Here is a 22,059-nt window from a genome sequence, read left to right as displayed (position 1 = left end):
CTTAAAAGTTAACTTGGAAATGGGGCTAAAGAGATGACTCAGCTGATAGGAGCACAGGTAGCTCTTTCAGAGGAATCAGACTTAATTCCCACCATCCACATGGTGTTTTACAATCATCTGTAACTCTAGTTCCCTGGAATCTGATACCCTCTTCTGGCCTTTGTGGTACTGGCTGCACAAGTATCCATGCAGGTGAAGCGCACGCACATTCTCTCTCTCTCTCTCTCTCTCTCTCTCTCTCTCTCTCTCTCTCTCTCTCTCTCTCTCTCTCTCTCTCTCTCTCTCTCTCTCTCTCTTCCTCAGTGAGGCTTCATCGAAAAGAGCACTTACTGTTGGTAAAACTGTAGAAACTTTGATCTTTTTGGGATAGGGTCTCTGTAGTTCAGACTGCCCTAACTCATAGCATCCCTCCTGCTTCAGTTTTCTAAGTGCTGAGGTTATAGGTGAGGGTCAGTACACCTGGCAAATTCTTGTCTTAAACCTTTTCTGTTCATATGAGCAGTAGGTGGAAACTAAGTCTGGCTTCTACTGACCACTATTATCTCTTGCTTGACTGGTATGCAGTCCATCCCTGACTTACAATACCAATGTTCATTATTTCACTTGATGAATTGAGGGAGAGAGTGGGAAAGGTGAAGAGTTTGGGGAGGGTAGAGAGAATGAAGTTCTGTGGAAGTGCTTTCTTCACTTTGTGTACAAAGTCAACAGGCTGAAAGACAAGGAGATTTTTAGATGGATGGAGGTAAGAGAGGGCTCTGTCTGCATTCCCCAAGCAGCACCAGGACACGTCTGATCTCTGCATAGTCTGTCTCTGTCCCCTTCTCCCCCTTTAATAGGCAGAGAGTAGATTCTGTTGTGGAGGGAAGGTTTATGTGCGAGGCTGCTCGCTGTATTTTGGGATTCAGACTAGGCAAAAAGGTAAGATTTATCTACGTTACAGACTTTTTCTGTGTTTCTTCCTTGTGCTTGTGCCTTTGGTACAGTCACTCCAGAGCAAACAGCCTTAGGTCACTGCTGAAGCAAAGAGGGGTCATGTTTGCTCTGTGACTTTTTATGTCCTATGGGTTTAAGTAGGTTCTGGGATTGATCCTACTCTGCATCCTCACCGATGCTTCTTGTATTTGATCTTCTATAGTGAAAACCAACCAACCTTCCTTCCTTCCTTCCTTCCTTCTTCTGTAGTAGTTCTTCATTTCGGTTTTTTTCCACTCTGCTGTTAGTAGGTATTATTATTAGAAGGTAACTTTAAATTTCTGAACTTGGAAGCTATGGTATTTGGATGGAAATGTTAGTTAGATCAATGATTTATATACATAGGATGATTAACAGTATGTACAGAATTAGCTAAGAGACTCTTATAATAGTTTAAATAACAAATGAAGCAGGTCAGAATCTATAGATAAACCTTAGAGATCAATTAGGTTAGATTGAGAAGATTCTTGATTAGGTCCAAATCAAGAAAATACCTTAAATAATTATTGTAGTCTACACACACACACACACACACACACACACACACCCCATTCCTGAAAAAAATTTGTAATAAAAAATAGGAGATTAGAATGATTTTTACTTCTAAATATGTTGTTTTCCCATTTGTATAACCTATTTGTATTTTTTTTTTAGCAAAATGTAACACAGGACTACTTAATTGCAGGTGTTTTCCTTCATAGTCATCTAATAAAAACACCTAATAAAACAATAATGTATTTTTATATTAGCTACCATAATTAAACAGTATCAATTAGTTTTATTACCCTCTAGAAACAAAGTGATATATGGTTTAAAATAATTACTGTCATTTACAAAGTAGTTATTAATTGTGATTCAGGGCAACTAATATTTGTTGAGCACCTCCTATTTTCTAGGTCCCCAGCACCTTTTTTACATTATAGAACACTCAGAACCATCCTTTTAGAGGATTTTTTAAAATTAAAAAACAACAACAAAAACAAAACCCCAAACCCAAACTAACAATAAGATCTATAGGGCCGTGCTCAGTTCTACAGGCAGTAACACATCCGGTTGTTCTGTTGACAGTTCTCAGGGAATATGCCACCCCTTCCTCACATGTGCGTTATATCCATAGTCTTTCGTTTTAAATTTATTTCTCTTATATTCAATATGGATACAAGTGGTATTTTTATGCATAGCATCATCAATTTTCTTTGGATAAAGTCTTAACTACTTAACTATAATTTCTTCCCTCTAAGCTTTACTAAAATATACATAGGAGGGAATGTATAATATTAAGTGTTACACTGTCATTTTAGGTATAAAAACATAGAAACACACTTCAAAGAAGTCACACCTATCATAAATAGATGCAAAACTATGATTTCTAAAATATATTTAAGATTAAACTTTTTGATTTATAAATACAGTTTTACAAATACAGGATGTTCAGGTGCTTAGATGACTGCATTATAGTGGTAAGATATACATACACACACACACACATAAAATACTGAGATATACACACATTCTCTTTCAAGGTTAAAACATCTTTCCTGACAGCTGAGTTCCACTGAAATAGAATACTAATCATGATATTTTCCTTTACAGTGTAGGTATATAACTAAAGCCAAAAGGTTATACAATACAAAGGATGTTGAGGATAATTGTATAGTTAATATTAAGTTCTAGGTAACTGTTACTACATAAGTGTATATCATCTTATAGAAAATCTTCTCTGAGCAAGGTATCTTCATGGAAAGGGAAGAAACTACAAAGAAACAGACTATTACTGATTAGTAAGTGCCTTTATTTTACAGATTAGTAACTGAGTCTCCTCTCTTGCTCCTAATACTGGTGACTGACCTCTAAGGCCTTGCATAAGCCAGCAAGTTCTCTATCACCAAGCTACATTCCTAGCCCTCTGAGAGCCAAGATACTAGTTTGTTAAAGTCATATGCCGGTGGCAGAACCAGGACTGATGCAGCCTGAGCCCTTTTGACTGTATTTTTGTTCTGTTCTTTTTATAAATAAATCTTACTGTTTTAGCTAAAATTAGGAAAACTATCAAGTAGTACAACCATTTTTTTTTTCTGCCAAACATCTCTTCTGTTTCCCCTATTATAATGAGCATTATAAGATCAGGATGTTGTTTGTAGCATTAGGGCATTTAATCGTTTCATTAAGAACTTTACAGGACAAAGTTCACTTTACGTATATTTTGATTTAACTGGAAAAAGCTTATACAAAAATCGTAACATTCAAAACTTACTTATATCATAGTTACATTGTATGTTGTAAAATGGTTCTTATTATCTTGACAGTTTCTTCAGATAGTCAGTTCCCCTGCCATAGTTGGCTTATGAAACCTTCCAAAGCTTTCAGTCTTGCTAGAGATTGCTCTTGTAGCTCAAGAACAGTGACCTTTGAATGCAGGTTGGAGACTTGCCAAAGATATTCCTTGTTTATGTTTTGTCTGCAGTATGAATGTTCAGTTTGTAAAACTTCTGCACTGTGATCTACATCCTTATTTAAGGAGTCTTAAGTAAGTGTCCTCCATTTCCATGGCTTATTTTGGGTCTGATATGACAGTTAACTGCAACTTTTAAATTTTCTATGGGTATAAAAATGGCAATAACAGATTTGTTATTTGTATTTAATTCTTAAAGGGAATAAATTTTCCTGACCTGACATGGTTTCCACATAATTATAAAGTTTGAATTAGTAAGATGATTGGTAATGATATCTTCTGAATTTGACGTTGTCAGAGTGACAGTTGCAGAGTTTGGATTCTCTGAAGATGCATAAAACCCAACTACACCTAAATCTTGATTTATTGATGTTCCCCAAATATCTTGTTTAAGAGTTAATACGTTATTTTGTATATTCTGCTATTAAAGCTGGTAGCTTCACTAGGGCAGTTGGATCAAGTAGATAAATGTACATGTTCAGGTAGTACACCTGTGTTACCTGTATTTTCATTGCTTCATTTTAATGCAAATGATTCTTTGGACTCAGCTTCCAAGCATACTTCTTTCTTATCTTCCAGTTTTCTCCTTTTTTTTTTTTAAGTATCTTTTCCCTGACAGTTTTCAGGCAAACAAAATATTGTTAGAGTTGAAGTTTGCTTTAAATAAGGGATACCCTATCTGATGACAACAGAGTCAGGAGTAAAATGATGACTACATGGGAACTGATATTTACTGGGACACCAAGAGTCTCATTTCATATTCTCTAGCCACTTTTCAAGTCTTTATTTTATCATGTAGAAGAAATGAAAAACTCAGCTTTCAATCTTTGTTATTATTTTGGTTCTTGCAATGTATTGCTGAGCAATAGGCACCATACACACCTGATGATCCGGCTGCCAAGGGTGCAGGCAACCTTGTTTCTTCTCTAGTGCTACCTCCTTTTCTGGTTTCTTCTACTTTGTGAGCTTGATTCTTGAAAACATCTGTTTACTAGTGTTAGAAGAGCAAAGGGGAGGTCCTGCATGTATATTTATAAATTGTCATTAGAGGGGGTTTTGAAATTAAACCTCTTGATTGAAGGAATTATGTGTTCCTATTGAAAGCTGATTTCTGAATACTTTTCTTTTTGTGATTGAAGAGAGTTTAAGAGCGACCCATAACAATATTAAAATCAGTATATATCCCAGACTGACTTGAAATTCCTGCCTCAGCTACCTAAGTATGGATTCTGGGTGTATACCATGAATCCTGGCCCTACATATTTCTTAAATCACCACCCCATGGGCATGAGTTAAACTCAGTCTGAGAAATTATGAAAGTTCTAAAGAAGAAGCCTAATGATATTATTACTAAGTATCTCACCGCCTAAGCAAGGCACAAAGTCTCTTTAGAAGATTAATGAGTAACATTGAAAGCTAGGAAAGAATGGATTCAAGTGTTAAATTAGAAGAAAGGGGATAATAAAAATAGATGAATAGTAAAGAATATTTGACAATTACAAAAAGTGTTTCTAAAAGGCTAGTAAGTAAATAAGTGAGATACTGTATACCTATTTGCTTTATGGCAGCTAGGAGTCTAGAGAACCAAGAGCCCAGCATGGGTTATATAGCCAGACTCTGTCTTAAAACAAGGAAACTAACAGCAGTAGTAAATACCTAGGACATGAGAGAGAAGAGGGGGGGTTGGGGAGAGGGAGAGAGGGGGAGGAAGAGAGAGAGAGGGGGGGAGGGAGGGAGGGAGGGAGGGAGGGAGGGAGAATATCCAGTGACACATAGTCAGCTTGTAGATCTACCACATGGGAGGACAAAGATGCTCCTTCCCAAAAAAGATACAAAAAAGAACTCTAAGCTACCATTGTAAAAAATGAAAGAGGGGCTACACTACAAAAATATAGTAATTTATTTCAAGAAATGTAACAAGTTGAGCTAGTTTGTGTCATAAATAACCAAAGCTGACTCAAGAAGAAATCCTTCATCTGCTAAAACGTTGAATTTATACTTTAAACATTTTCACAAAGGAAATGTGGGCTCTTGGTGGTTTTCCTCTACTTGATGACAAATAAAATGAGGTTTGGGCACAGCCCAGTCCAGTGTCTGTTAGTGACTCTGCCTAATGAGTGTGAGGCCCTGGGGAAAACAACAGCAAAAAATAAATAAAAATAAAAGAAGAAATCATATTCAGTTTACAGGACTTTTTAGACAACAGTTAACATAACACTGATAGAAACCAGACAAGAACATTATCAAGTAAAGGAGACTGTGGAACTCCAATGTTAATAAACACAGATCCTCATAAACAGGAAATTGGATTCATCTTGATTGGATATGTGAAAATGATTCTTATAATTCACCATATTAATAAACCAAGGGAGAAAAACTGGACATTTCAATAGATGGAAAAATATTTGATTTTATCAAAAACATTTCACTAAACTAAGGGGTGTAGGTCCTCATTGGTGGCATCTGAGGAAATGTACTTGCTATGTTATACCTAATGGTGAAAGACTCAGTGCTATGTCTATGATCTCTGAACAGAAAGACTTACAGTCTAGATTACAAACTAATCTTTTTTTCAGAAGATGTTGTGATTGTACATGTAGAAAATCTTTGTCTACCAAAATTACTAAAATTATTAAGTGACTTTAGCAAGGGGTCAGGGTAATGAAATTCATTCTTTCTATAACCATCTGTTAGTATACATAAACACCTGGAAGGAAAAGTTTTAGAATGATTATAGTAGCCTTAAAAGTATAAAATATTTATAGATACAGTTAAAGAAAATACGTTAAGAATTTTCCAACACATTGATTACTGAGAGAAATGAAAAACTTGAATACATGGCAGAATAAGAAGTTCAGCACATGAGCATGTATGTACAGTCTTTTAATTTTTTGTCTAAGATGCCTGTATAGTTCCAGGTAAAGAATAGTTTTTTTTTTTTTTTATGATGAGAGAGTACACTGGGATGACATCTATAATAGAATGAACTCCAATTCCTAATTCACAACGTGTGGTTGAGATACAGCATTTTTCTAAAGGGTAGAGCAGAAATTCCATTCAATTTATAAACGAAAACATCCTAATACATTTATCTGGTACAGGCAAAGACTTAACAGACACACAGAGGAACATACTTAGTAGTGTAAATCGCCACCAAAGATAAATTGAACTTTAGTAAAGATAATGTTTCTGCTTACCAGAAGTTTCTTAGGAAAGTATATGGGCCAGTTACGCAATGAGAAAATACTCTGCATTTACCTGACAAAAGACTTTCAGATATATAATGAAATGCTCAGAACAAATGATCCCGTTTAAAAAATGGGTTTTACAAAGTGTAGGAATAGGCAATAAATGCATAGAAAAGGAAGATATGTTTCAACATTATCGATCAGAAGAGCTAGATTAAAATGAGAATGATGTTACTCATCTGCCAGAATGGCCCTCACTTAAAAAGATGGTATTAGTATTCTCATATATTGTTGAGCGAATGGAAAAGGGTTCAATTATTATAGGAAACTCTTTGATAGTTTCTTATGAATTAAAACACGACCTAGCCTTGTTGTCATTGCCCAGGGTGAAAATGTTTTATGAAAATTTGCATTTGAACATTCATAGTAACTGTTCATTGTGGTTCCCAAAACAAGAAAGAATACAAATGTCTGGTAATGGGGGGATGGATGGATGCAATAAAAATTACTGATCCACATGATCATATGTGAATACAGAAGTGCTAAGACAAAGCCAGGCACAAAGGAGAGTACACACTGTTTGGTTCATCTGTCTGAAATTCCAATAGATAAGGTTGAAATCAATAGTAATGGTTAAGATCAGAAGTCCTTGTCTTGGGAGATTGACAAGAATGGCACAAGGAGCCACCTAGGGTAACACTCTTTCTGTCTTGTTAAATCTTTCAATACCTAAGTGTGTATGAATTTGCCAAAACTTAATGTACTACATGGTTATGATCTGGACATTTCACCATATGTAAATGATATTGTAATTTAAATAAACAGAATAATAACAATAAAGTTATATGGATAAATTGTTTATTCCTACTTAACAGTAAAAGTGGTTTTCTGTCCATTTTCTCAAAGCATACACGTATTTTAGCAGTTGTGACATTTGGTGATAAATAGATAAACATGGGTGTTGGTTGAATTCACTTCTTATGTTAGTAGAGAAGTACGTGACAAATGTCATTTCTGTTCATTCAGTTTCCCTTGCTAGAATGCTTGAAATAAACCTAGAATGATTAATTTATTTAGTAGTGCTAGTGATTTCATCTAGGGCCTTAAAAACTGCTATTAAGGTTTCTACCAGATTTGCTTGTGTAAAATTTATTTATTTAATATATGTAGGTGTGCTTGAGTAAGTTTATGTATGCCGCGTGTGTGCTGGTGCCTGGGGAGGCCAGAAGAGGGTGTTGGATCCCTTAGAACTAGAGTTACAGGTGGTTACTACCTGATGTAGGTATTGGAGCTGAACACAGGTCTTCTGCAAGAGCATTAAGCACACTTAACCACTGAACCATCTCTCTATCCTGATTAAAAATTTTTATCATGTTGTTAAGAATTATTTGGTACTCGGTCTACTCTGGAGCATTTGTTGTATCATGCCAAGTATAGGGTATGTCTGAGTGGCTGGCTGCTTTTAGATAACATTGGGGACTTGTCTTTGTTGTGCTTTCAAAAGAATGTTTTTGAGTCAGATATGGTGTCTTGCACCTGTAGTCCCAGCTACTAAGAAAACCAAAGTGGGAGTTCCCTTGTGTCCAAGAGAAAGGCCAGCCTGGATAGCATAGTGAGGCCCTGTCTCAATAAACAAACAAAATCTATATTTTTAAAATATAGATAAGTATAATCTTATCATTTAGAGTGAACATATCGTCTTTAAAAATTAATACATGCTTCAGGTAAGAGTATTCAATTTGGCCAGATATAGTGGTACATACCTTTAATCCCAGCACTTGGGAGGCAGAGGCAGGTAGATCTCTGTGAGTTCAAGGCCAGCCTGGTTTACATAATGAGTGGATAACCAGAACTACATAGTGAGACCCTGTCTCAATAAACAACAAAAAAATGAATATTTCATTGATAAAATTATGAAATAGTAAACTTCACACTATTACTACTTCTTTTCCAAAACAGCCCTACTAAAATAAGCACATATATGTTTTTGCGGAGAAACTTAGTAGATATCAAAATATACCATTGACTTTTCATTGTAATAAAGTCTGTGACAGCAATAACTTAAGAGGGATGATTAATTTTGACTTGTATTTCAGAGGATTTCACTCATCATGGCAACAATGGTATGTGTTGAGCATAACTGTGGAGTGTGATACAACCTGGTCACATCTATGGACTTGATAAGAAGTAGGTGCTAAATTGGAGCTTTAAGAGAAGCTGAGAGTCGTCAGGACATTGGTAATAAAGTTGCCTAGTCAGAAGATAGGACTTTATTTTGTTGAGAAATTGTATATAGGGCCAAACCCCAAAGAAATGTGATAGAGGCTTGAGGAATAAGATGCTTGAGAGGTGGAAGCGTTCGGTTGTGTGTGATGTCAGAGACCCAGCATTTTTGAAGGAAGCAGTTGGGAAGGGGTGAATTAGCAATGTGTAATGTTAAGAGAATCTTTAGTGGAATTCCTTCAGTACAGTTTTAAGTGCTGTGATGGGGGTAGGGGTTGGAAACATAACCTGTTAGCTTCATCTTCCTCTATATGAAGCATAACCCAGGGAAATGACTGTGGTGGTAAGCATTGAGTATAGATGTAGAGGGCCAGCTCAGCAGATACACTAGCTGTAGCAGTAATATATGAACATGAATGTTTGCCTCTTCATCTTTACTGTTTTTCCTTGATGAGGAAACATTTGTCTTTCCATCTTAAATCAGTATGGGCCCAACTACTGCAGATTTCTTTAGTTTGTCTCCCATCCTTCCAAGAGACAGGGTCTCACTACTTAACTCAGACTGGCTGAGGGCTTCCAGCCTCCAACTGCAGCCTCCCGAATGCTGGCTTTATAGGTGCCTGCAGTGCACTCAGCTTCTTACTACTTTCTGCCTAAGAACATGAGAGTGTGAGTGCGTTTAATTGGATTGTTTGAGCAAATTTTTTGGTGACTTTTTTCAGATTTTCCTTTTGCTGCTTCTTAGGTCTAGGGAAAGACACTCATTTTGTTAGTAGTGCCAGGAAGCAGGCAGTTTCCATGGTAACCGACAGGCTGAGTTTACTGTGGAAATTTCCGGAATTAACAGAGCTGCATTGCAGAAGGATGCATAAAGCAGTATTCATCTAGAGAGCTTCACAGCGTATGCAGGGAGGAGCAGTTGCTGTGGATCAAGATATGTGCATGTTTATTTTCTTGTCTAAGGAAGATTGGCAGTGTGTGTGTGTGTGTGTGTGTGTGTGTGTGTGTGTGTGTGTGTGTGTTGAGAGTAAAACAATTTTGTACGTCTTGCCTTGGTAACCTGGAGCTTACTTAAAGGCAAAAAGGAGTGATTTGCAAAGGAGGATCTGCTTGGTACCTTGGGGAGAGAATTAGGTAAGTACATCTCTTGGAGGAGTGGTGAGGAGCCGGGGAAGCACACTTCCACTTCAGTAGACAGGAAGAGGCCCTTGGGAAAGGTGGGCCTAGACAGAGGTGGGTTTTGCTTTTTAAAGGAAAAGCATCTGCATGTTTGAGAAATCAGGTGCCTATTTTGAGCAAAGAATCCATCAGAGTAATCAGTATCACCTGCTGATAGACAGCAGCTCAGACAGGCACCCAGCACACTAGTAAAGAGATCTGCTGCTGCCTTAGTGCACTTAACTAAATGAGAAGGAAGCCTGGAAAAGGTTAGCAGATCCCTAGTCCTGTTGATGTAGGGGCAAGATTTTTAAGAAAAAAAAACCCAAATATGTTTTGAGATCAAATTCTGGAAATAAAGCTGTAGGATCTGAGTAGATAATTAGGGTTTCTTATGGTATAAAATTAAAAATTTAAAAGAGAAAGGGATCTAGAAAAACAAGCAATGGTTTAGGTGCTTAAATGATAACTAGGCAGCATTCAAGTCATGTAGTCAGTGTGCTGTAGCTTCTGACCAGGTTGATCTTGTAAGTGAAGTTTAACTTGAACACAGCCGCAATGATATGGCAGCTTGTTTATGACAGAGATTGTATTGCAGTGATTGTATTGTGAAGCCTGAAGTAGTGTTTGAGACTCATAACATATTCTTTATGTCTATTATAATTAATTGTGGCAGACTTGTACATTAAAGCAGTAGCAATTTAGTCTCTCACAGTACTAGAGGCCAGAAATGCTAAATTAAGGTGTTGGCAGGGCTGTGCTTCTCAGGCAGGCTCTACAAAAGACTCCCTCCCTCTCTTCCTCCTTTTGGTAGTTCTAAGCTTTTCTGGTCTTGTCCCAGAGGAGCTATAATTTCTGCCTTTATCTTTATTTTACCACTATGTTTTTCTGTCTCCTCTAAGTAAGGTCATCTTGTTTGAAATGTCTTAAAAATCATGTATGAGTATGAATAGCAAGTTTCTGGGGTTGTTTGTTTGTTTGTCTGCTTTATTTTAAGACAGGGTGTCACCACATAACTCAGGCTTACCTGGAACTTGTTATGTAGACCAGACTGTCCTCAAAACCATAGGTTCCCTACCTGCCTAGTACTGAGATTAAAGACACATGTCACCACACCCAGTGCTTCTACTACTTTGAATATATCTGAATTAAGGTGATCTCTTTCTGAGATTTTGAATAAGACTTACAAAGATAAGGTTACATTCTGAGATTGTAGATCGACATGTATTTGGGAGAGTATAGGGGATTATGAAAGAAGTGGGTTTTGTTTTCTTAAACCACATTCTGTGTTAAGGCTAGTCAGTTCCTGGACAGTTTCCTTTGGACGCCCATGAAGAATACACTCTGCAGGAGACTTGAACTATTGGAAAAGATACTTTCTCACTCTTCAAGTATGGAACCATCTAAACCATAGAGTATGGCCATATGATATGAACAGCAGTGGAGAGGAGAGGAGCACTAGGATGCTCAAGAGGAGAGTACCAGAGCTCATAAGGGTCTTAGGAAGACAGTGTCAGAATCTTCATATGTCCTCTTCTCATCTCTTCATGTTTTTCCTCAGCTCTCACCTCTTAAACTCCAAACAGTAACAAAATTTGGAGTTTTAATGAAAAATGATTGGAACCAAAGCAAGAATCTGAGTTATGAGGGATGAGACTCATGGCTATGCCACTGGAAACAAACTGATTCAGAAGAAGCACCACGTAAGCAAATGGTAGATGGTGGTGTCGAAAGAACACACCAGTGCAAGAGCTTTTGCTGGGATGTCTGTACTGTGGGAGTGTTTAAATAACAGCTGAGGCTGGGAGGTCTACAATGCTGCTTTCTTCCTATATGAGCACATTTGTGAGCCACGGTCAGGATAATGGTATCTGCCCTTGTCCCTGGAAATCTCAGTCTCTATATTTGGTTGCATGTTTGAAAAATGATGAATATGTGTGGTGAAAAATCAAATTAGGGGTTCCAGTGCAGATGCTGCTCTAGAGAGAAAACCCTCTTGCATTTTAATTTGATGGATTAATGCCTATAGCTTTATCTGAACACTTTAAAATGAGACCCTTGATAGAGACACTATGGATATGACCATAAGAATTAAGCAAAAATGATTAGTAGTAGATCCAAATTAAAATTTACTAAAAGTAGGAAGTATTAAACGACCACCCCATGCGTTTTGATAATGTTGCTGGGATTATAGATCAAGTGTCTGCTAAGGACTAGTATGTTCTGAGTGCATTCATAGATGCAGTGGAGAAACATGAAGCCCAGTCCAGAATTTTCAGGGAGAGCTTCCCAGAGAGAAGAGACCAAGCGAAATGTTTTCTAGTTGAATTCTTTAGTCTATAAATATGTTCATATTGGGTGCCAAGTTGAAATGGTAGGAGGCTATGGGAATATATATTTTTTCACTTTACCAACACATTTGTGATATGGTTGAATTACATGCTTAAACCTAAATAATTTTCTAAAATATAAAAGTTCTCATGAATGCAGTAACAGCTTTATTTACTGGGATCGTGAGTATATGGTAAGAAATATCCTAAGAAAATAGAATGAAATCAGATATATGGTATAATCTGGATTAGATTAAGCTGCTTTATCACAGATCCCAGCTGTGCTGAACTCTTTACTTCTTCTGGGACAGGTCTTGTTATATGTCCTAGGCTAGGCTGGACTCTGTGATCCTCCTGCCTTAGCCTCCTGGGTGCTGACTTAGAGGTGTGTACCAGTGCACCTACTTCTCATGCTGACTTCTTATTGGCAGCTGTGCTCATTATGATGCTACCAAAAATTTCTTTATCCAGGTTTTCTCCTCAAGCAGAGACTGCCTGTGGAAGGGTGGCCCTCCTCTGCCCTGTCTTGGGTCCCCTTTTATCCCTTTCTCCAGACATAAAGTTCTTTTCTTCAGGGGGGAGAAATGGATGGGAGCACACCTTATCTGGGACATGGGGTCATCATGAGTAAAGCATTGTGGGTGGCAGTAGAAGATTGTAGTGGCAGTAATTTGTGGTCGTTATGCCAGGATTTATGCTTTACAATCCTTGACTGTCAGTTCAGAGTTTATTAGTAAAGAGCAAGGAGACTAGAGGTGAGAGAATTTGCACTGGAGCAGTGGATTTTCTCACTGCTGCACTAGGCCCTGCTTCTCATTCCTCACGCGGAATAGGGGAAGGTCTGCTACCATCTACACCTGATGTCCAGTGTCTTCAAAATTGTTTTGGGACTCGTTTCTGCTGTGAGGCTCATTCTTCTCTCCATACTCTGTAATGGGAAACTTGGTGCTATACTGACATAGATAGGTTTTGTAGGAGTAGATAGAAAACATCTTGATGGCTTTTAGAAAGATTATCTCTCAGTAACATTTCTCAGGACTCAAAATAGTCCCCCCCCCAACAATGACTAATTTTCTTCATAATGTTAAAAAAATGAATTTGTAGAGGTTGGAGAGTTGTCTCAGTGGTTAACGACACTTGTTGCTCTTGCAGAGGACCTGGATTCAATTTCCAGCACCTACTTGGTAGCTCATAACTGTCCATAACTCCAGTTTTAAGGCATCTGACACCCTCATCTGACCTCTGTGGACACTAGGCATGCACATGGTACACATACATGTAGACAAAGCACTCATATAAAAAAAATACAAAAATTTTAAAGAAAATCTGGGTGGTGGTGGCACACACCTTTAATCCCAGCACTCAGAGGCAGAGGCAGGTGGATCTCTATGAGTTCAAGACCAGCATGGTCTACAGGGTGAGTTCCAGGACAGCCAGGGCTGTTATACAGAGAAACGCTTTCTTGAAAAAACAAATGAATGAATGCATGTTAGAAACATTTTTTAAAGAAATGTAACATAAAAAATGAGACTGAAAAATCAAAATGTGAGACTAGGTTTGGATGAACAGCAACATTACTGAACAGGATGTCAAATGAGGAAGAGTGATTCTTAGAAACTTGGAAACACAGTGGTAGAATGAGACCATGTTATGTGCAGCATGCATACACATATATAGCAGACATCAAGAACTAGAAGGAAATAATTGATTTCAAAACATAAACATAAATAAGCGAATTTTTTACATGTGTAAATTCTTGAGTTCATTGAGAAGGTAAACAAGTCAGTGAAACATTTATGATGGACAGGGTTTGTGGTTCTAGATAAGAACTTGGTAGGCTAAGTAGCAATGACAAAACAGACAGTTGGACTAGCAAGTAGTCTCAGTTGTGCTCTTTCAGGTAGTTAACAGACAAGAAATGCTTATTAACAAGCACAGAATTGTTTAAGTGCAGCAGTGACACAGTGAAGTGCAATTAGAAAGAGTCTCGAGCCAGCACTGGTGGTATTTGCCTGAAACCCCAATACTTGAGGGGCTGAAGCAGGAGTTGGAGACAAACTCAGTCTATATAGACCCTGTCTCAAAAAAGAGGTGGGGTAGTTACTTAATCATAGTATTGTTTCAAATTAGAATGCAAGGCAAAGTGTGCTGTTGACTGTTGGGTATTGTTGGTTCTGCCAGGCCCATGCAAGCATGCTGTGCATCCCCGACCAAAATGAGGTGTCTATTTACTTAATGACTGCCATGTTAAAATATTTTATTGGAATTTGTGGACAACTTTTTGCTATTTATGCATATTGCATAGAAAAGTACAAACAGTGTTTTCTTCCTGAATTACGAGCAAGATTTTCCTTCTCTCTACCTCTGCAGCCTTGGGGAGGGTGCAGAGGTAGACAGGAGTGGCCCAGAAACCTGTCTTATTGCTGAGTTTGCAAAGCAGACACCACTACTGTATTAATAGAGGGCATGTATGAAGTTTCCAGTGTGGCTAGAGCCACCTGTAACTTCTTGGTTGTGTCATTGTATTTAAAACAAAGCAAGTAATATGGAGTCTGTCCATATACATAGAAAACAACATGAGATCTGCTCACCTATATTGAAACCCCTGAGCAGCTTTATCAGACACATGGTATGGAAATACAACTTTTTGCCTGGCAGTAGTGGTGTATGCCTTTAATCCCAGCATGTAGGAGACAAAAGCAGGTAGATCTCTGTGAGTTCAAGGCTAGTCTTGAACTGATCTACAGAGTCAGTTCCAGAACAGCTGAGGCTACCCAGAGAAACATTGTTTCAAAAACTAAATTCAGGATTTGGTCTGATTAATGTTCTGTAATGCAGTGTCACAGTTCTTTATTTTTTAAATCTGTGGGCTTTGAGAAATTATAGATTTTATGTGGTTCAGTAAAAGCTGACAGCTAAAACACAGTGTTAAATAGTAAATGGACAAATTGGTTGTATCTGTCCAAAAGCTAAATAATCAGAAAAGACTTGAGTACAAATTTGAAGGATCAAAAGGGACAGTTTGCAAATTTTCATGTGACAAGGTAAGTCTGTGATTTCAGATTTTAATCTCTGTGCATTGATACACAGAGGCATGTATTGAATGCATTTGAACCTGATATCAAATGTCCTACTTATAATCTTGTATGCTCTCTAACTTTTATGAAGTATGTCTGTTTTTCTCTATGTGAGTATGTATGTGTTTTTGTTTTTGTTTTTTTAGGAACCGAGAATAATTAGATTTAAGATTTAGGTCTCTAAGAAACCAGAGATACTTGAGTTGAGCTTTCCTTTCAAAGCAGAGCTTTTGGCTAGAATTGCTGTGGGTTTGAATATATTTGGGGTTATTGTTTCCAACCACTATATTGTGAGTGAATCTTTCTGCTGCCTGTCTCCTCTTGTGCCAGATGCTAGGGATTCTCCCTTGAGAATCACTGGGAGATAAAATAACATTAGGGACAGTATTAGTTCAGAGTAAGTATGTGTGCATACAAACATAAAGTACAGAGACAATAGCATAAGTCTCATTGTTTGCTTTTCCCTTTCCATAGATTCATTTAGAGATAGGCTGGGGTTCGTGTAGTGTTGTCATAGGTGAAATCTAGAGTGCTTATGTGGTCACCCTGTCATTCTCAACATACTTTTTCCATTCTCAAGAACCTTGAAGGAGCCTAGAGCAGCAAGGAGGAGGAAAAGGAGTTGCATCAATTCCTTTTAAAGTGCTGTGTTCCTATTTACCACTTCTAACTGCAAAGGTTATTGGTATCTTAGATTGGCCTGCTTAAAAACTAAAACCAAACCATTAACTGTGTGGCTTATATAGCAGAAACCATTTCTAACAGTTGTGGAGCGTAAAGAGTCCAAGATCAAGATACTAGCAAGATAGTTCTATTCTGTGGTGTCTTCCCAAGGCTTCTAGGTGGCATCACTTCATTGGATGCTTGTGGGACCTCTTTTCTTCATACATGTGGGAATGAGCAAGCTGTCTAGTGACCTCTCTTATAAAACTATCAGTCTTGTTGGAATAGACCCCGCCTTATTAACCTTCTTTGACCTTGGTTATCTCTGTAGACCCTGTCTTCAATATAGTCACACCAGGGATTCTTTGGTGTGTGATTTTGAGAGGGAGACCATTTAGTACATAAGTGATTAGGGCATACAGTATTACCACCTCATGTGGGAAGGATAGAGAGGAGAATGGGTGATGGGCAGCATGGTGGTTATATCTGCCACAAACTCTAGCTGAGTTTCCCAGCTTGGTAATAAAGAACTTGCAGTTGGGACATTATGGATTATTCACTGAAGGCAGCTTAGGGTGATTTGTAGAAAGCTATACAGAGAACGTGAAGACTGTTGGGGGAGATGTTTTTTTGATAAAACATGTTATTTTTTTTTTCTCAAGAAGGGTTATCAGGGAACTTTTTTCCTCTTGAAGAGTGCAGTCACAAGAGTGTGAACTTATTATATTTTCTGTTTTTTTTTAAATCATTTTCAACATTGTGTGTGTGTGTGCATGTTTTGTGTGTGTGTGTGTATGTGTGTACTTGCACACCTGTCATGGCATGGTTTTTGAGATGAGAGCACAACCTATGGGAGTCTGTTTTCCCCTTCCTATGTGTGCTCTAGGGGTTGAACCAGGGTAATTGGACTTGGCAGCAAGTGTCTTTACCCAGTGAGCCTTAATGCTGGTCCCCTTGCCAAACTTCCCAATTCATGTGTGTTCTCTCTTGTTTATAGACTTTCTTTCCTAGGCCTCTGTCTTATTACTCTCCTATTATTGTGAAGAAACACCATGACCAAGGTAATTTATAAAGTAAGCATTTAACTGATGACTTGTTTACAGTTTTAGAGGGTCACGGTCATCATGGTGAAGAGCATAGAGGTAGGCAGGGTGCTGGAGAAGTAGCAAAGAGCTTATGTACATCCTGATTCATAGTCAGGAGACAGAAAGACTGGGCATGGTTTGGGCTTTTGAAACCTCACTGATAGTGACACCTCCTCCAGTAAGGCCACACTTATTTCAACAAGGCCACACCCTCTAATCCTTCTCAAAAAATTATCAACAACTAGGAGTCAAACATGCAAATATATGACCCAGTGAAGGCTATTTTCATTCAAACTCCCATGGTCCCTAAAGTAGTTTAGGGCAGATATTGACTGACAACTGGAGTTCATGGTTGAGTTCAGGCAAGTTTCCTAGCTACTGCCATACTTACTATTCTTTGAAAGACATTAAATTGGGCTTTTGAAGTGGAAGGTTTAGTTTTCCTGGAAAGGTTGTTGGCTCAATTATGGGTGGAGTATAGGAACATGGTGTGGTGATGTCATAACCATGGAATGTTCTCTTTGATTTTGTAGTATGTTCAAAAAGTTGAATATATGGTGGCTTACTCAGTTTGGGGCTTTTTATTAGCTCAGTAAGATATTGTGTATCTCTTAGCTATTTAACTGTACACTTTCAAAAAGAAAATAGGGATTAATCTCAACTATATAGCTCACTAAAGTAAACTAATCAGAGAGATTCCATAATACTAAAATTCACCCTTAAAATTATAGAGCATTATACCTGTTGTTATTCCATGCTTTTATATAAGAATGATGCATTAATTTTCATTCTCAAGGATGGTAGCATATACATGTGACATAATATAGTCATGGAGTAGTATCCCATGATCTCTACCATATTCTGTTTGTTCAAAGCAAATCACAGATTGGCCCCTCCAAAAAGAGAAACCTGAGAACTGCTTGAGGACAGGAGGGGAAAGGTATTGGGAACTATGTGGCTCTCGTGTTAGTAAATATTTTAAATTTGGCTTCCAATTTACAAGTGATTTCAATTAACTTTTTCTAGCTACCTTCTCTGTTATAGGCCAGTGTTATGCTTCATCAGTGATTAAAATGTGCCATGGAGTTAGTATTACCAACAATTATAGAGCAGTGGTCATTATAAATGGAATTTCTTTATGTTAGATTATTTCCTGGCTTACTCTGTCTACTTCAGGAGAAAGATTACTAAGAAGAATCTCTTTGCTATCACCTGAATATATGTTCCATCTTCAGAGATCAGTGCTGGTTCCATCAGGACTGAAGTGGTCCCTTGGCCCTGGCTCTGGAGGTCTGTCACTGGGAGCTAGCCTTACCAAGATAGGGATGGAAGTGAAAAGCACTTGTGTGACGCAAGCCTATAGTGTGAGACTCTCTTATTTGGAGCATGGTTTCCCTAAATCATTTAGATAAAATATACAAAGCTTTTAACTATACCCTTGAATCCTGGTTATTATCAACATTAGTCAGTATGGCTATTTGGGAAAAGAGATTTTTAGCATTCTAAAATTTTTGAGGCCCTTAGAAGTAGCCACAGGAAACCATTTCTACAAAATGCAGATGTTCCAGAGTTCTGCAAGAACGAAATAGATAACTGAGCCTGTAAACCTTCCTTACTCACATCACAAGGCTAGACTTTTAAACAGATTCTGGTAATTTAGTGTGAAATTGAAAACTAGTTAGTTGATACTTAGTCGTCTGTTTGTATGTGTTGCACATGCTAGGTTGACATGGCTTGTTCTCACGGGGGAGGTGGAGAAGAGAAAGAAAGCTATGGTTTCTGTGTTGGAATTGGGTGTGGTATTTAATGTAATATGACCTCTGCTTTTTCTGGTAACCAACTCCCTTTTCAGCTCCTTACTCCAGCTGTTGAGCAGAGGTTGAAAGGTTTGAATTAAGAAAGCACAGACTTCCTTTTTGTTAGCTGGCACTTTATCTATTCCCTACTTCAGCATGGTGTAAACAATAACAGGATAGTATATTAAAGTACTCATTCCCACATACCAATGGGAATGCTTAGAAATGCTGCTCCTAGCTTATCCCATATACTCTGCTTTAACTGCTATAGGCTGCTTCCTGGGCTTTGGAGTTTAGAACAGTAGGTCAGACTATCTTCAGATATATCAAATTTTGGAAACAGCTTTACCAGCTAGAAGGTGTGATAGGGTAAGCACTTTGTAAAAATGTCTCAACTCTGGGACTCTTGCTTGGTAGTAATACAGTTTTGTAGGCTCGAAAAGGGTCTACTATTGAGTAATCAAAACTGGTAGACAGTGTTAGTTTCATCAGCAAAAGGAGATCAGATAGTATGCATGTCTTTGAAGCTGTGCCTTCTGGATACCTAAATGTATTTTACCAAAATTGAGTGTGTAAAAAGCAAGATGATAAAAATGGCTCCAGAGCTGAAGGTCATGCTACTTGTGTCCTTATGAGCTGATGAGCTTTTCCACACCGTACTCAGTGCTAGCTAAAAGAAAAAAAAAGTTAAAACCTATTTAAAATGTGGAAAAATTGCTTCCCAATATTTTAACAGAGAGAGACTGAGAACACACAGCATTGAGTCATCAGGAAAACTGAAGATCTCCCCTGAACAACACTGGGATTTCACTGCAGAGGACTTGAAAGACCTTGGAGAAATTGGACGAGGAGCTTATGGTTCTGTCAACAAAATGGTCCACAAACCAAGTGGGCAGATAATGGCAGTTAAAGTAGGTGATGCCATGATTACTTTTGGTACTTTAATGCATTAGCTGGAATTTTGTGGTACAGCAACACCACTGCTCTGTTCTTACCTTTGTGGTAATGATGGGTGTTAAAAATTCTGTCTCTGCTTTCCCTGAGGGTGTTTTGTGTAGAGGTTGTCTTACTGGTTGTGTTTTCTTGCTCTGGAACATGAGTGTGTGAAGTGTGTGTGTTCATTACACTTTTGCCATGATGCATTAACAGGTTTTAAACTTCTGGCCCCTTCACTGCCAAGGTGAGTTCATGCTGGGCTACCACACTCCTGGGAGCAGGGCAGTGCTGCTCTGAGCCAGGCCAGGCGGGAGCTGGAGGAAGAAGCAGCACACTGGGCTGGGCAAGGTGCGGGGCTAGGGCTAACAGCAGTCTCACTGAAGGTTTCCTGGAAACCACACACATGCTGTTGCCACTAACCTCAACCTTACTCGGTCCTGAGCGGCTCGGCTTCTGTTGGTTTATTCCATCTCTACTAAGTACTGCCCTGTTCCCTGGTTTAAAAGTTGTATATGAATGCATACCTTGTGATAATACTGTCACATTTTGTCCTTATTGTGTTGTGCCATTTAATTTGTTCATTTACTTTCTTCCCCTAAAAAAGGCCAGAAGTGGAGATTCGGTCTGTAAACCATACCCCATTAGGCCTCTGTGTACCTGTGATAAACTAGTAGTGTTCGTCTCACTCCTAATGGATTTGCACAACTGTACTTTGCTTGTTCAAATGCTTAAAAAGTATTGTGTTCTGTTTAAGATATTCAAGACATATCAGCAATTTGGAGGCAATTAAAAAGTTAAAAACAAGATATGGCCATATTCTCATTAAATTTAAAATATTTATGAGAGCAAATAACATCTCAGTTTGTAACAGCTAAGAGTGGCTTTGCAGGTAGTCTAATTGAATCTTTTTAATCTTTACTTTGAGACTGTCACAATGGCTTGAAGAGATGACACTGGGGAGTGGGTCTGTTTGACAGCACTTGAATGCTGTCAGGCCTGTTTTGGCAACATCTTACTTGATGGTGTTTGTCTCCAATGCTCTGTGTTTCCTCACTACTGGGTCATCTCAGAATAATGCTAAATGAATGTTGAAGAAACATCTAATGTTTCTCCTCAGTTTCTTGTTTTTGACCATTTTTTTTTTACAATGTGGAGAGAACGGTACTTTTGGTAGGAAAAAGTGTGTATATTCATGAAAATTTGCATATAGCCCAGAGACCTAAAAATGCAGACTCAGACCTCTCTCTGCTCTAGAATGTCTGTCAAGACAGAACGTGCTTCTTAGAATGGTTTCTGTATTCTTGTCCTGTGCTCCTGCAGTGTAATGAGGAAGAAAGTCATTGGGTTTAGATGCTTCTGATGAATGTTCTGTTGTCCTTCTGTCCTCGTACTGTCTGCGTGTGGCATCCAGCTTCAGGTGATGAGGCTTTAAGAGAAGGCTTCATGAATAGCTCAAGTTCGAAACTTGCCTCCCAAGTATGAGGGAAAATACTTTTAAATATTATTACTGACTTTTTCTTAGTGCTGAGTGTACTTTATCTGTGGGGATCAACAGCATATGGTGTTTAGTAATGTGGATAAACTTTAAAATTAGTAAAAGACTTTAAAGGTAAAGGAAGCTTTATTTTGACATTTTGACATTTCTCTGTGATTAATTTGATGATATTTGGGGTTGTATAATGGTTACTCAAGTTTTGATGGTGAAAATATTGAATTATTGTCCAACACTCATAAACAACAGATAGTATTATAATACCAGTGACTATTTTGAGGGCTCCATTGGTGTGCTGATATGAACTCCACCTCTTATGAGGTGCTCAGACACAGTGATAGAATCTATACCTGTTGCTGTCAAATGTATATTTCCGAGCTGAACTATCTCTGTTTACTCCCTTAATTGAGTACACACAGCAGTTTGGTACATGAGAGGATAGCAGTAAGGCATAACATGACAAAAGGTGGGCAAGGGTCATTGGACTCCATGATATTATTAATACTGGAAGAATAAGATCAATGTACATTAATTTGACACTAGTTGATGAATGATAGATGTCAACTACTATAGAATTTTAAACATATTTATTGTTGATTTCTTTAGAGAAAGAGTCTTTTGTCACATATCATCATGTAGGCACACAGACCACCCTGACAAGCATAGTTATATAGAAGTGACAAGTGG

General features: G+C 38.0%; 1 protein-coding gene across 9 annotated transcripts in view; it reads left to right on the top strand.

The window, feature by feature from the left end:
• Nucleotides 1–22,059, top strand: part of Map2k4 (mitogen-activated protein kinase kinase 4) — a 93,423-nt gene that overhangs the window by 31,613 nt on the left and 39,751 nt on the right. For 2 of the 9 annotated variants that reach the window (XM_040748867.1, XM_040748868.1), the window contains one exon: nucleotides 19,681–19,855. The exons of 1 other annotated variant lie outside the window; for it this stretch is intronic. In XM_040748867.1, coding sequence (XP_040604801.1) covers nucleotides 19,681–19,855 — 175 coding nt within the window. Of the gene's footprint in view, nucleotides 1–3,436; nucleotides 3,500–9,702; nucleotides 9,970–11,554; nucleotides 11,697–17,060; nucleotides 17,137–19,680; nucleotides 19,856–22,059 lie in introns of those variants that run through there. 6 more of the 9 variants (XM_040748870.1, XM_040748871.1, XM_040748872.1 and 3 more) reach the window with 6 other exon arrangements.

The sequence above is a fragment of the Mesocricetus auratus genome, unplaced genomic scaffold (genome assembly GCF_017639785.1).
Source record: "Mesocricetus auratus isolate SY011 unplaced genomic scaffold, BCM_Maur_2.0 Super-Scaffold_100007, whole genome shotgun sequence".
NCBI lineage: Eukaryota > Metazoa > Chordata > Mammalia > Rodentia > Cricetidae > Mesocricetus > Mesocricetus auratus.
The sequence above is the reverse complement of the archived record's forward strand: the minus strand, read 5'-3'. Positions and strand labels throughout refer to the sequence as shown.